At 36.9% G+C, this 13,596-nt stretch overlaps 1 protein-coding gene across 1 annotated transcript in view; it reads right to left on the reverse strand.

Moving 5' to 3' along the window:
• The window catches only part of CPNE8 (copine VIII), a 384,959-nt gene that overhangs the window by 308,888 nt on the left and 62,475 nt on the right, over nucleotides 1-13,596 (reverse strand). The window contains exons 2-3 of the mRNA XM_006865292.1: nucleotides 11,909-11,949; nucleotides 10,299-10,345 (exon numbers count right to left, since the gene is read on the reverse strand). Of these exons, the coding sequence (XP_006865354.1) occupies nucleotides 10,299-10,345; nucleotides 11,909-11,949 (88 nt within the window). The remainder of the gene's footprint in view (nucleotides 1-10,298; nucleotides 10,346-11,908; nucleotides 11,950-13,596) is intronic.

Consider the following 13,596-nt stretch of genomic DNA (forward strand, 5'->3'; position numbering starts at 1 on the left):
ATAATAATCAATGTAATGAAACAAGCTATATGAATGGTTGAATGTGAAGCTGATGATGTGCCCTGTAAACTTTCACTCAATCCAAAATAAAAACATTTAATTAAAGAAAAAAGAAGTTGGAAGGAATACTCAGAGTCATCTTACCAAAAAGAAAATGTTCAACCATTTAAAGAGATAGTATAAAATCAAGAGCCATTGGTAATGAAGGAAGAAGTCCAAGCTGCAATGAAGACATTGGCACAGAACAAGGCTCTGAAAATTGATGGAACACAAATTGAAAAGTTTCAGCATCTATGCCAAGAAATTTGGAACACAGCTACCTGGACAACTGATTAGAAGAGATACATATGTGTGCCCATTCCAAAGAGATGACACAATGGAATGTAGAAATCACTGGACCATATCATTAATATAACATGCAAATAAAATTTTGCTAAAGATAATTCAAAAGTGGCTGCAACAGCACATCGACAGGGAACTTCCAGAGGTCCAGACTAGAACATGGAAAGAGGGATACCATTGCTGATGTCAGATGTGTATTGTCAAAAAGCATATAATACCAGAAAGATGTTTACATGTGCTTTATTGACTATGCAGGGCTTTTTGACTGTGTGGATCATGACATCTATGGAACACTTAATTATGTTCCTGAGGAAACTGTATATAAACCAAGAGTCAATCATTAGAACAGAAGGGGACACAATGGTTTAAAATCAGGAAAGGCCTTACCTGGGTTGTATTCTTTCACCATACTTATTCAATGTGTACATTGAGCAAATAATCTGAGGGGCTGGATTATATGAAGTAGAAAGTCAAATCAAGATTGGAGATAAACTCATTAACACCTGTAATATGCAGATGATACAACCTTGCTTGCTAAAAGTAAAGAGAACTTAAAATACTTATTGATGAAGATCAAAGACTACAGGCTTTAGTATGGGTTGGACTTCAATGTAAAGAAACCAAAAATCCTCACCATTAGACCAATAAATAACATCATGATAAACGGAGAAAAGATTGAAGTTGCCAAAGACTTCATTTTGCATGGATACACTATAAATATTCATGGTAGCAGGAGACAAGAAATCCTAAGTATAGCAGTAGGCAAATATGCTGCACAAGACCTCTTTAAAGTGTTCAAGAGCAAAGCTATTAGTTTAAGGTATGCTTGACCCAAACCATGGTATTATCAATAACCTCATATGCATGTGAAAGTTGGACAATGAATAAGGAAGACCATTATTTGATTTATGGGGCTAGAGAAGAATATTAAGAGGAACATGGACTGCCATAAGAACAAATAAATCTGTACTGGAAGAAGTACAGCCAGAATGTTCCTTAGAAGCCAGGATGGCCAAAAGTTGTCTCTCATACTTGGGTCATATTATCAGGAGAAGCCCATTCCTGGAGAAGGACATCATGCTTGGCAGAGGGTCATCGAAGAAGAGGAAGACTCCCAATGAGATGGATTGGCACAGTGGCAGTAACAGTGGGCTGGTGCTTAATGATTGTGAGGATGGCACAAGATGTGGCAGTGTTTTCTGTGAAAATAAAAAAAAAAATGGACTCAATGGCACTAACAACAACACAACAATCCCAATACCTTGTATAATAACATTTAGTACTAGAAGGATAATTGGATGAATTAACAAAAACACATTCCAACTCCATGTTGTTGTTATTATTAAGTGCCATTGAGTCACTTCCTCCTCATAGCGACCCTGTATAGGGTTTCTGAGGAGCTGCTGGTGGGTTTGACTTGTTGACCTTGAAGTTCAAACCAACCATGTTGTCCAGTGCTTATTCAACAGTGCCACACCAGGACTCCTTGCTGTTGTTGTTGTTGTTGTTGTTGTTGTTGTTGTTAAGTGAAGTTGAGTCGATTCCGACCCATAGAGACCCCATATAAGGCTTCTGAGGAGCACCTGGTGAGCTTGAACTGCAGACCTTGCAGTTCAAATGGCTTTGCAGTCTGACACATTAACCCACAGCGCCACACCAGGACTCCTTAGCACCACAAAAGTCACAAATTTGTAAGAAAATTAGAGCTAATCAATTCTAACTGCTCTACTAATGAGTCCAACCTCTGAATATTTTCTATAACAGAACTACTACTGCAAAGAACACATTCTACTGTGGAATATTCTAAGGGTTAAAAAGATCTTCCTCACAGTAGACTAATATTGCCTTTTTATCCCTCTAATCTTTGGCCAATTTTTTGTTTTATCCTGAGCAACACTAAATAAGTGCATGCCAATTTCTATAAAAATACTTAAAACATTTGGAGATAACAATAGTGACTATTCAAATTGTATTTTCAGGTTGTTGTTGTTAATTCTCTGTCAAGTCGGTTCCTACCCATAGAGACCCTGTAGAGGGTTACCAAGGAGCAGCTGGTGAGCTTGAACCACTGACCTTGTGGTTCAAATGGACTTTTCAGTCAAGTACATTAAACCAAAGTACCATACCAGGGCTCCATTTTCAGGTTAAACCCTTATTCATATCATAACCTCTCCTTCCTCTTCAAGACAGTGACCCTACTCAAATACATACCTAGATTTTCAATTGCTAAAATAGAGAATTAAAATGTGACACTTATGATTTGCCTCCAAATTACAATAGTAGCAAAGTGCAACAGTATAAAATTGAATCACATGAAACTGACAATACTCAACCATTTTTGATTTACAAAAATGACAATTTCATCTATAACAACATTATCTTCCTTGATGCAAGCACTGAACATTCATCACACAGCCTTAGATTACATTTGCTTGTTAGCAGCTGTGTAACACCATGGCTTCATATTAAGTTTGAGGCCAAGTAATTCCCCTAGGTCATTTTCCCATCAACCGCTGAGCTTGTGCAATGAATTTTATAGAATTTTTCAAAGCAAGAATTTACTTACCTGCCACTTACTAGTTTCGTAATCCTTATTAACTTTTTAAAATCTCATAGAGACCCAAATGTATTCTGCATCATATAGTGTTTATTATGGGTCAGACACTAGTCTTGATGGTTCACATTGAATAGTGTATGCAACAGTTGTATGAGCTAGAATCTATAATAATCATTCCCTTAGTTAAAGATGAGGAAACAGAGGCATTAAGAGTTCTAAGTGCATGCCCTTAACAACTACATCTTACTGGCTCTCAAATTAAAATAATTGCCTTTCTCAGAAATGGCTGTGTTATTAAATAACAAATATTGTGCTTTCTCATTTTTTCCAACCTTTATCTGTAGGCAGCAAATTCAAGCAATTGATAAAATATAATAGATTTCAGCTCCAAAATGTTTGCCTGTTGCACTAGCACTTCCTTTCTATTCTTCCAGACTGTTGTTTAATTCTATAACTCTTTCAACTCTGAACCTTTGTTGAAATTCCCTTTTAACTGCTTTGCCCCTCCTTCACTAAGTTCTACACACTCTACATAATTCTGTGTTCACTTCATCATCACTTTCTCAAATTTTACTTTGTTTTTATGCCCTTTTTGAGTTTGATTCCCTTGTATCAATATTTTCTGCTCCTTAAAAATAAACAAATATATATTCTGTTTGCTATGTCTTTTCTTAACATTTTTTTACATATCCTAAACAAGGAGACTCGGTGGCACAGTGGGTTAAGTGTTGGACTGCTAACCTCAAGGTCAGTGGTTCAAACCTACCAGCCATGCCATGGGAGAAAATGAGGTTATCAACTACAATAAATAGTACCAGAAGCTCTACGGTGCAGTTCTGCCCTGTCCTGAAGGATTGCTATGAAGTGGGTTCAGTTTCTGTTTTTCTCCCTGAACATTAGCCTCCTCTTCATATTTGTTTTTTTCTTTAGAGTCAGGCTTAAGATTGACTGAGTTACAGAACTTCTTCCCATTCATAAAACCAGTATGTGCAAGTTGAGATCAGATAAGAATTCTAACAAAAATAATATAACAGCAAGGGAGGGTACCAGAGTCAGTGACTTGGGTTGAATGTCACATTTGTCAGAACAGGCAAATCATGTAAGTTTTCTGGACTTCTGCTTCCTAATATGAAAATTCTAACTGTGTCTATGTTTAAGGCCATTGTGAAAAGTAAATAATTCAACATGTATAAAGAACTTAAAACAGTAATTGATAGAATATTAGTAGTGGTATTATGGAAACTGTGATGCCTTGAATTTACAGGATATAACTTTTCTATCTAGTGATTTCTTAATTCCCACCAAGTGATTGGATGTAACCATGAAAATGAGGTATACAAGATTCTAAGGCTAGGATTGGTTAGTTTTGAAAACCAGCTAGGTTTAAATGGAGCCATCTCCGAACGAGGAATAGAAGATCTTAGGACCACCAAGAAGGAAGAGCATGACTGGGGTGTGAGATCCCTACCTAGAAAAGTGGCAACAGCAGTGGCAGAGGTGACAAGAGAGGTGGTACCATGGAGAGACAGAGCAGTTGCAGTCTCTAGACCCGTGGACTGGGGCAAAAGCCAAGGGGCAATGTGGCTGAGAAGCTAAAGACAAGACGCGTTTTTGACTGGAGAACTGCTGCATCCTAGGCTGATTTTTCACTTCCCTAGTAAACCCCATAATAATGAGAATTGTTCTGCATGGCCATTGCAATGAATTATCGAACTCACATGTGAATCAGAGAGTACTATGGGAGGAGATTGGTGTAAGAATAGGGTAAAGACAGTTGTAAGGTGGATGCATGACCTCTGTTTCACAGGAATCAACCTTGGGCTGAATTTGAGTTTGATTTTCTTTCCCTATTGTGAAGTTAAAGAATTCAGACATGGTGCCCACATTGTTTTTGCAGAAACCCACTGCCATCATCAAGTGAACTCTGACTCATAGCAACCTTGTACAGCAGAGCAGAACTGCTCCACAGGTCACTGAGGCTGCAGGTCTATATGGAAGCAGACTGTCTCATCTTTCTTCTATGGAGTGACTAGTGGCATGAAGCCACCAAGCCCAACAGTAGCAAGAACAACAAGCCATTGTGCCACCAATATACTTCATTTTTACAAAAGACCTTGTAAGTTAAATAAGCAATTTGTGTTATCATAAACCTTAAAATAGTACATATTTTAAGCAAGGGAAGTTTGAGCTGAACCAATCCTTTAAACTACCAAACCAGTACCACTTGGTCAGCACCCTAAGAATGAGCCCAATCAACCCTGGTTAAGTTCTGAAACATTTTACATCTCCTCCCTCTAACCTCTTCTAGCCAGTGAAACTCCCAATCTCATCATAAGGAAGTTACATGGGCCCAGGATGTCTTGGTTCTCTTATCGGTACCTCAATTAATGGAATATTTGTGATACTCCAGGAAAATGCCTAGCCTGGCATACATGGTCAGTCTACAGTTCCACTGGATTGTTCCAAGCCCTAGAAAAAAGGAACTACAAGATAATGAGTGATAAAGGCAGCATGTCTTTTGGGAAGATAACTATCTTAGTTATTTAGTGCCACTATAACAGAAAAGGAGTCCTGGTGTGGCACTGTGGGTTAATGCGCCAGACTGCAAAGCCGTTTGAACTGCATGAACTGCATGGTCGGCGGTTCAAGCTCACCAGCTGCTCCTTGGAAACCCTATACAGGGTTGCTATGGGTTGGAACTGACTCAATGGCACTTAACAACAACATAACAGAAATACCACATGTGAAGTCGGTGATTTTAACAAACAGAAATGTATTTTCTCAGTTTGGCTAGAAATCTGAATTCAGGGTAACAACTTCAGAAGGAGGCTTTCTCTCTTTCTTCAATCTGGAGGAAGTTCTTTGTCTCCTCTGAGCTTCTGCTCTTCATGTGTCTTGGCATCTTTCTTCACATGCTCTCCACATGTTTGTTTAATCTCTTTGATAATCTCAAAAGACACAGACTCAAGACACACCCTCCACCAGCATGATCTCATTAACATAATAAAGATATCCCATTCTTAAATGACATTATAAATAGAGCCATGTTGTAGTTGCTGTCCTGTTGGTTCTGACTCCAAGTGACCCTGTATACAGTTTCCAAGAAGCAGCTGGTTGATGGCTTTGAACCACCGACATTGGGGTTAGCAGTCCAGGGCTTATCCTACAGTGCCACACTAACATTCCAACCACAGGCGTAGAGGTTGGAATTTATGACACATATTTTTGAGGGACACAATTCCATCCTTAACAATAACCAAAAGAGTAATTAGGTAACTGAAGAAGAGACAACAGGTCTTGGATACAGATAAATGTTTCAGACAAAAGATAACATGGGTCTGAATAAAGGGTTGACTCATCTAAGAATATTTTACAAAACAGAATTCACAGAATTGGATTACTGATTAAATTAGAAAGGTATGGAAGAGAATATCAAAGATAATGGCATAAAGAAAATAATGTTATTCATCATATTTGGAGTTAAGAAGGAGTAGGGAGTCCCGGTCTGGCACTGTGGGCTAATGCACTGAACTGCAAAGTTGGTTTGAACTGCAAGATTGGTGGTTCAAGCTCACCAGCTGCTCCTCAGAAACCCTATACAGGGTCGCTATGGGTTGGAACTGACTCGACAGCACTTAACAACAACAGGCAGAGGGGTAATGTAGATAACTTTACCTTTGGATATGTAAAGTCTAAGGTAAATATAGAACCCCAAAACCCAAACCCATGGCCATCATAAAATCTTTGTTCTTATACAGCAGATTTGCATAATGCAATATGTTGTTTGATTTCCTAGCTGCTGTTTCCATGAGTGAAGATGATGGTTGATCAAGCAAAATAAAGTCTTTGACAACTACAATCTTTTCTCCATTTACATGGATGTTATTTATTGGTCCAATGATGAGAATTTTTGTCTTTTTTACATTGAGGTGCAACCCATACAGAAGGCTGTAGTCTTTGATCTTTATTAGTAAGTTCTTTTAAGTCCTGTTCACTTTCAGCAAGCAAGACAGTATCATCTGCATATCCCAGATTGTTAATGATATTTTCCTCCGATCCTGATGCCATGTTTTTTCTTCATATAATCCAGTTTCTTGGATTACTTGCTCAGCATACAGATTGAATAAGTATGGTGAAAGAATACAACCCTGGTACACATCTTTCCTAATTGTAAACCATTTGGTGTTCCCTTGTTCTGTTCAAACAACTACCTCTTGGTCTATGTAGCGGTTCCTCATGAGCAAAATTAAGCATTCCAGAATACTCATTCTCCACAATTTTGTCCTTAACTTCTTATGATGCACAGAATCAAAAGCCTTTGTATGGTCAATAAAGCACAGGTAAGCATCTTTCTGGTATTCTCTGCTTTAGCTAACATCCATCTGAAGTCAGCAATAACACTTCTCATTCCATGTCCTTATGAATACAGTTTGAACCTCTTTAAACTTTCTGTCAAGGTATGGTTGAAGCTGTTTTTGAATTATCTTTAGCAAAATTTTGCTCACATAGGATATTAATGATATTGTTTGGTGATTTCTGCATTCCGTTGGGTCACCTCTCTTTGGAATGGGCACAAATATGGATTCTTTCCAGTCAGTTGGCCAGGTAGTTGTCTTCCAAATTTCCTGGCATCGATGAGTGAGTATCTCCAGTCTTGCATCAGTCTATTGAAAAATCTCAATTTATAGTCCATCAATTCCCAGTTCCTTGTTCTTTCCCAATATCTTCAATTTACTCTGTTACTTCTTCCTTCCTTATCATCAGCTCTTGATCATATGCTACATCTTCCAATGGCTGAGCAATGACCACCTCTTTCTGATACTGTGACTATGTGTATTCCTGCCATCTTCTTTTGATACTTCCTGAATTACTCAATAGTTTGCCCATAGAATTATTCAATATTGCAACTCAAGGTTTGAATTTTTTCTTTACTTTTTCAGCTTGAGAAATGCCAAATGTGTTCTTCCCTTTTGGTTTTCTAAATCCATGTCTTTGCACATTTTGTTATATTATTTTATTTTGTCTTCTTGAGCTGCCATTTGAAATTTTCTGTTCAGCTGTTTTATCTCCTCATTTCTTCCATTTGCTTTATCATCTTGACACTGGAAATTAAGTTTCAGAGTCTCTTCTGACATTTATTTTGGTGTCTTTCTCCTTTGTTGTCTTCTTACTGACCTGTTGCTTTCTTCCTGTATGATGTTCTTGATGTCATCCCACAACTCCTCTGGTCTTTGGTCTTTAGAGTCTAATGCATCAAATTTGTACTTGAGATGATCTCCAAATTCAGGTGAAATATGTTCAAGGTCATATTTGGGCTCTTTAGACTTGTTTTGATTTTCTTCAGCTTCACCTTGAACTTACATATAAGCAATTGATGGCTTGTTCCAGTCTTCCCCAGACCTTGTTTTGGCTGATGATATGGAGCCTTTCCAGCATCTCTTCCCACAGATGTAGTCTATTTGATTTCTGTGCATTCCATCTGGTGAAGTCCATGTGTATAGTCAACTTTAATGTTGTTTAAAAAAGGTATTTGCAAAGAAAAAGTCATTGGTCTTGCAAAATTCTATCAGGCGATCTCAAGCTTTGTTTCTATCATCAAGCCCGTATTTTCCAAGGACTGATCTTCCCTCTTTGTCTCCAACCTTTGCATTCCAATCACTAGTAATGATCAATACATCTTGATTGAACATTTGATCAATTTCAAACTGAGGAAGTTGGCAGAACTCTTCAATTTCACCATCACTGGCTTTAATGGTTGGTGCATAAATTTTAATAATAGTGATGCTATCTGGTCTTCCTTATTTTGTTGTTGTTGTTAAGAGCTTTTGAGTCAGTTCTGACCCATAGCAACCCTGTATAGGGCTTTCAAAGAGTAGCTGGTAAGCTTGAACCATTTATCTTGTAGTTTAAACCAACTTCGTAGTCCAGCACATTAGCCCACAGCACCACACCAGGACTCTAATCTTCCTTGATCTATCCTATCACAGACAGCACTGTACTTCAAGACAGATCTTGATATGTTCTTTTTTTATGAAGAATGTGATGCCATTCCTTCTCAGTTTGTCATTCTTGGTTTGTCATGTGATTGTCACATTCAAAATTGCCAAATGCCAGTCCATTTCAGCTCACTAATGCTTAGGATATTGGCGTGTATTCCATTTTGTTTTTGACAACTTGCAATTTTTCTAGATTTATGAGTCATATTTTCCATGTTCTGATTATTAATGGATGTTTACAGCTGTTTCTCTTCATTTTGAATTGTGCCCAGCAAATGAAGATCCTGTAGGCTTTACTTCATTTGCGTCATCACGATCAACTCTATTTTGAGGAGGCAGCTCTTTCCCAGGCATATTTTGAGTGTATCACAACCTGCGGGGCTCATCTTCTGGCACTACATCTGACATTATTCTGGTGCTCTTCATCATGTTTCAATATTCTGGTGCTTACAGTGTTCTACTATTATTCATAAGGTTTTCAGTGACTAAATATTCTGAAGTAGTCCCTCTCTCCTTCTTCCTTTCTTTATTTGGAAGCTCAGCTGATACCTGTCCACCTTGGGTGACCCTGCTGATATTTAAAATACCCATGGCATAGCTTCCAGAATCACAGCAACACAGAGCCAGCACAGTATGACAAAGAGACAGACAAGTGGTGAATAGCAGACGAGTGGTGGATTGATAAGATGGCTGGCTGCAAAGCAATCTGTGGCAACAAACAGCATGAATCTCACTAGGCCACAGGGAAATCTAGCCAAAAACTGTAACCTCATTATATCGGCACACTAACTTTCTGAGATAACTAGCAGCTACAGACAGATAGAAGTGTCTCTTATTTTAATACTTCCTTCACACACTCCAGGGATCAGTCATCAATTTCAATGCAGAGCCACTCTAGAAAAAAAAGTTTTGTTTTTTTTTTAATAATTCTGTCTCCATGCATCTACTTTATTAAGCAATATATTTGGAAACTGAGCCTGTATTTATTTCACATATGAATTTACTAACTTACAAAAAGCAAGTGATATTTAATATAAAGCATCAAACAAAAAAAACCTTTTAATGTGGTATTTTACAAAAATCAGCAGTTGACCTCTAAGAGTGAGGCGAAGACCAGAGACTTAAATCACATAAGCAGCTATGTCAAATAGACTGCAGATTAAATTTACCTTTGACTAAGGAAAATATAAGTATCAAGGCTGAAATATTCCATAGGAAAGTTATAAGTAAGCCAAATATTCAAAATAATTATATCCAAAAAAAGAAATTATGAAATAAAGAAGTTCAGTCTTTGGGTTGAAAAAGATATACAACAACTAAAGACAATAAAGTAACATCTTGGTGAATTTATAACTTAAATCTTCCTGTGCAGTGACTTCTTAAAATATATTTTTAATTCTTACCTCCCTCCATTCTTTATTTCCAACTCCTTGTACATATAAGACACAAACTACAAAAGATTAAAAAAAAACTACATTATTACATATTCATAAATTTCCTTTATAAACATCATATACAATGTTTATAGATACAAGCACAATTCATTCTTCAGCTGGCCAAAAGCTACAAAAAGATTAATGACTTGCTTCTAGTGTTACCCTTGTAAGACTAATAGATTATCAATTGATTAAAAAATATTTCAAAGAAACAGAAAACGAACCATATCAGGTCTTGAGGATATAATGTATATAATAGAGCTGGGCACATAAATATAGTAATTACCTGCTAATGCTTTCATCTACATTTGCTATAAATGCAGATAAATTATTTAACTACAGTCTAACACTTTTTACTAAGGAGCTCTGGTACTGTAGTGGTTACAAGTCGGGCTGTGAGCCGCAAGGTCAGCAGTTCGAAACTACCAGCTGTTACGCAGGAGAAAGATGAGGCTTTCTGCTCCCATAAAGATTTACAGCCTTGGAAACCCTATGCAGGGTCGCTATGAGTCAGAACCGACTCCATGGCACATAACAATAACACATGTTACTAGACATACCTATAGTGTTCAAGGCCATCACAGGAAGGGCCATCTAAGACATATCATACACTCTGTTTAACATTTGTAACTCTCACTACCTATATTTGTAAACAGGTCAAAAATTCTTTCATCAATAAAAGGAAATTCTAAAAAGGGAGACTAACAGCTTTGGGCAAAGATTAAAGAAAAGAAGCATCTCACCTATATGCCAAATAAATTATTTTCATATTAGTCAAGATTTTTTTTTAATATTCATAAATTGTGACACCTTTTTCCCCAATGACTAACTCAGAATTCATGTAACAACTGATAAAAATCTTCCCTCTGCATTATTTAAACATTTGTTACAACATTTTTTTGTAGAGATGAAGAATTGCTGGATATTGATTTCCAAATATTGGGAGATTTGCAAATATGAATTTTTTACAATTAATTCTGCTATTCTCTAATTCAAACCTCCCCTTTTCATTTTTCCAAATCATCTCCAACTTTCAAAGTCTCTAATTAGCAATCAAAGAATTCAACTCGTAATGGCCTCATCTTTCTCCTGTGGAACAGCTGGTAGTTTCGAACTGCTGACCTTGCAGTTCACAGCCCAATTAGTAACCACTACGCTACCAGAGCCCCTTAACTCGTTAATAGATGGTTTTAAGTTTCACTGGGCTGTGTGATTTTACACACCACTTTTATTTAAAGAAAAGACATTCTAAGACTAAATCACTTAAAATTATGGTCCAGTATAATTGTCTGTATATATCATTTCTATCTTACGGCCATGACTACACCATGAGAGTCATTTCAAATTCAGCTGCCCTATGTTGGAGTCATGCAAACTTTCATTTCATTCTCAAAATGTTAAGCGCCTCCCTCTTTAACCATAGCACAAGGCAGGTAGATGAATAGGCAAGACTTGGAATCACCCCTTTCTTGCACTTTAGGCTTCAACACAAATGACAAGATTCACAGAATGCTTGCAAAACTCATGTAGGTAAAGTAAAGAGATTATTTTAAAAAGCAAGTTATATTGATACTTACTTGGATCAGATTTTGAAAATGTGTCTCTGTCCAGAAGATTTCTGTTGAATTAAACAGATAATGTTAGATGGAAATAAGGGCAAACTATTTAATATTTATTTATATTTAAATATACATACAAATATATATATGTGTGAGTATGTATATATAAGCCTACATATAAAAGAAGGCTTCAAAATTTTATGGAAAAATTACATTATCCTTTCATTCCATTTGACTATGAACTGTACAAAGCCCCAAGGTCAGCAGTTAAAATCCATCAGCCACTCCTTAGACACCCTAAAAGAGTTGCTATAAGTCAGAACTGACTCGAGGGTACTTAACAACAACAACATTTATGAGTAAATAAAAGGTCTGCCTATAGTCCTGATGTGGCACTGTGGGCTAATGCACTGGACTGGCTGAAAGGTCAGTTTGAACCACAAGGTTGGCAGTTCAAGCTGACCAGCCACTCCTTGGAAATCCTATGCAGGGTCACTATGAGTCATAACCAACTCACTGGCACAACAACATACTAATTCAGACTGAACACTAGTAAACTATGGGAATGGGACGACTTGCGTTTTGATTAGCCAACAACATAACTCTCCATATTCTAAGATCACAATCTCTTTGAAAGAATTAACTGTATTTTTTTATCCCTTTATTAACAAAAATAAACAGCTTAGAAATTTTTCTTGAACTAAATTGTTACTAACACAAAACTGTTCAGGATTCAATGCACGTAACCACAGTAAACAAAATATAATACTGAGGCACTATCTATTGACATTTTTGTCACTGCAATCCAGATGAGAGTCTTAGTGTGACACTATACGATGAAGCACGGGACTGCAAGGTCAGTTTGAACCATAATGTTGGCAGTTCAAGCTCACCAACTGCTCCTTGAAAACCCTATACAGAGTCACTATAAGCCAGAACCAACTCAATAGCACTTAACAACAACAACAGCAAAATTCCTGATGAATTTTATAGAACTACTGTGGTTGTGGAATTCAAGACGAATGTACGCACTTGGCTTGAAGACTCATTCCAGCCTAGGAAAAGACTAAAAAGTGTTTGTTGCTATTGTTAAGTGCTGCAAATCGTTTCCAACTCTTAGCTACTCAGTACACAGTGTCCAGGAAGAGGCTGACAAGTTTGAACTATCGACCTTATGGCTTTAACCAACCTTACAGCCCACTTCTTATTCTATTAGCACCAACTATTTTTTAGCAGATAATTCCATATTCACAATAGGATAAAAATGGAAAATCATAAACTGGGAAAGTCTAGTTTCCTCTGGTACTGGGGTATCCTATTACCATGAAAGACAGTAAATATTCCTGTACTTTAAGCTCAGGTGATGACTTTAAGCCAACTAAAGAATTAAGTTCAATAATTTCTGATTAATAAGACTGGCATATATTTTTACACTTCCATCTAATTTTTTTTTTATTATTAAAATAATGACTTGAAGCTACATCCTTATCTGAAAATATAAAGGCTAACTAGAATGATTATTTGAGTTCTGAAAGTTCAAAGCTGTACTTCATATTCATGTTCTTGTAATTGGAAATCATTTCTATTGGCTAAATTGCATTTTTGATTAATACTTCAAATAAAGATTACATGTTCCAGGTGTTTATTCCTCCATCATTCCAACTACTCACATACATTTATCTAAGCTCTGGTAGCGTAGTGGTTAC

The sequence above is a fragment of the Chrysochloris asiatica genome, unplaced genomic scaffold (genome assembly GCF_000296735.1).
Source record: "Chrysochloris asiatica unplaced genomic scaffold, ChrAsi1.0 scaffold00077, whole genome shotgun sequence".
Taxonomy (NCBI): domain Eukaryota; kingdom Metazoa; phylum Chordata; class Mammalia; order Afrosoricida; family Chrysochloridae; genus Chrysochloris; species Chrysochloris asiatica.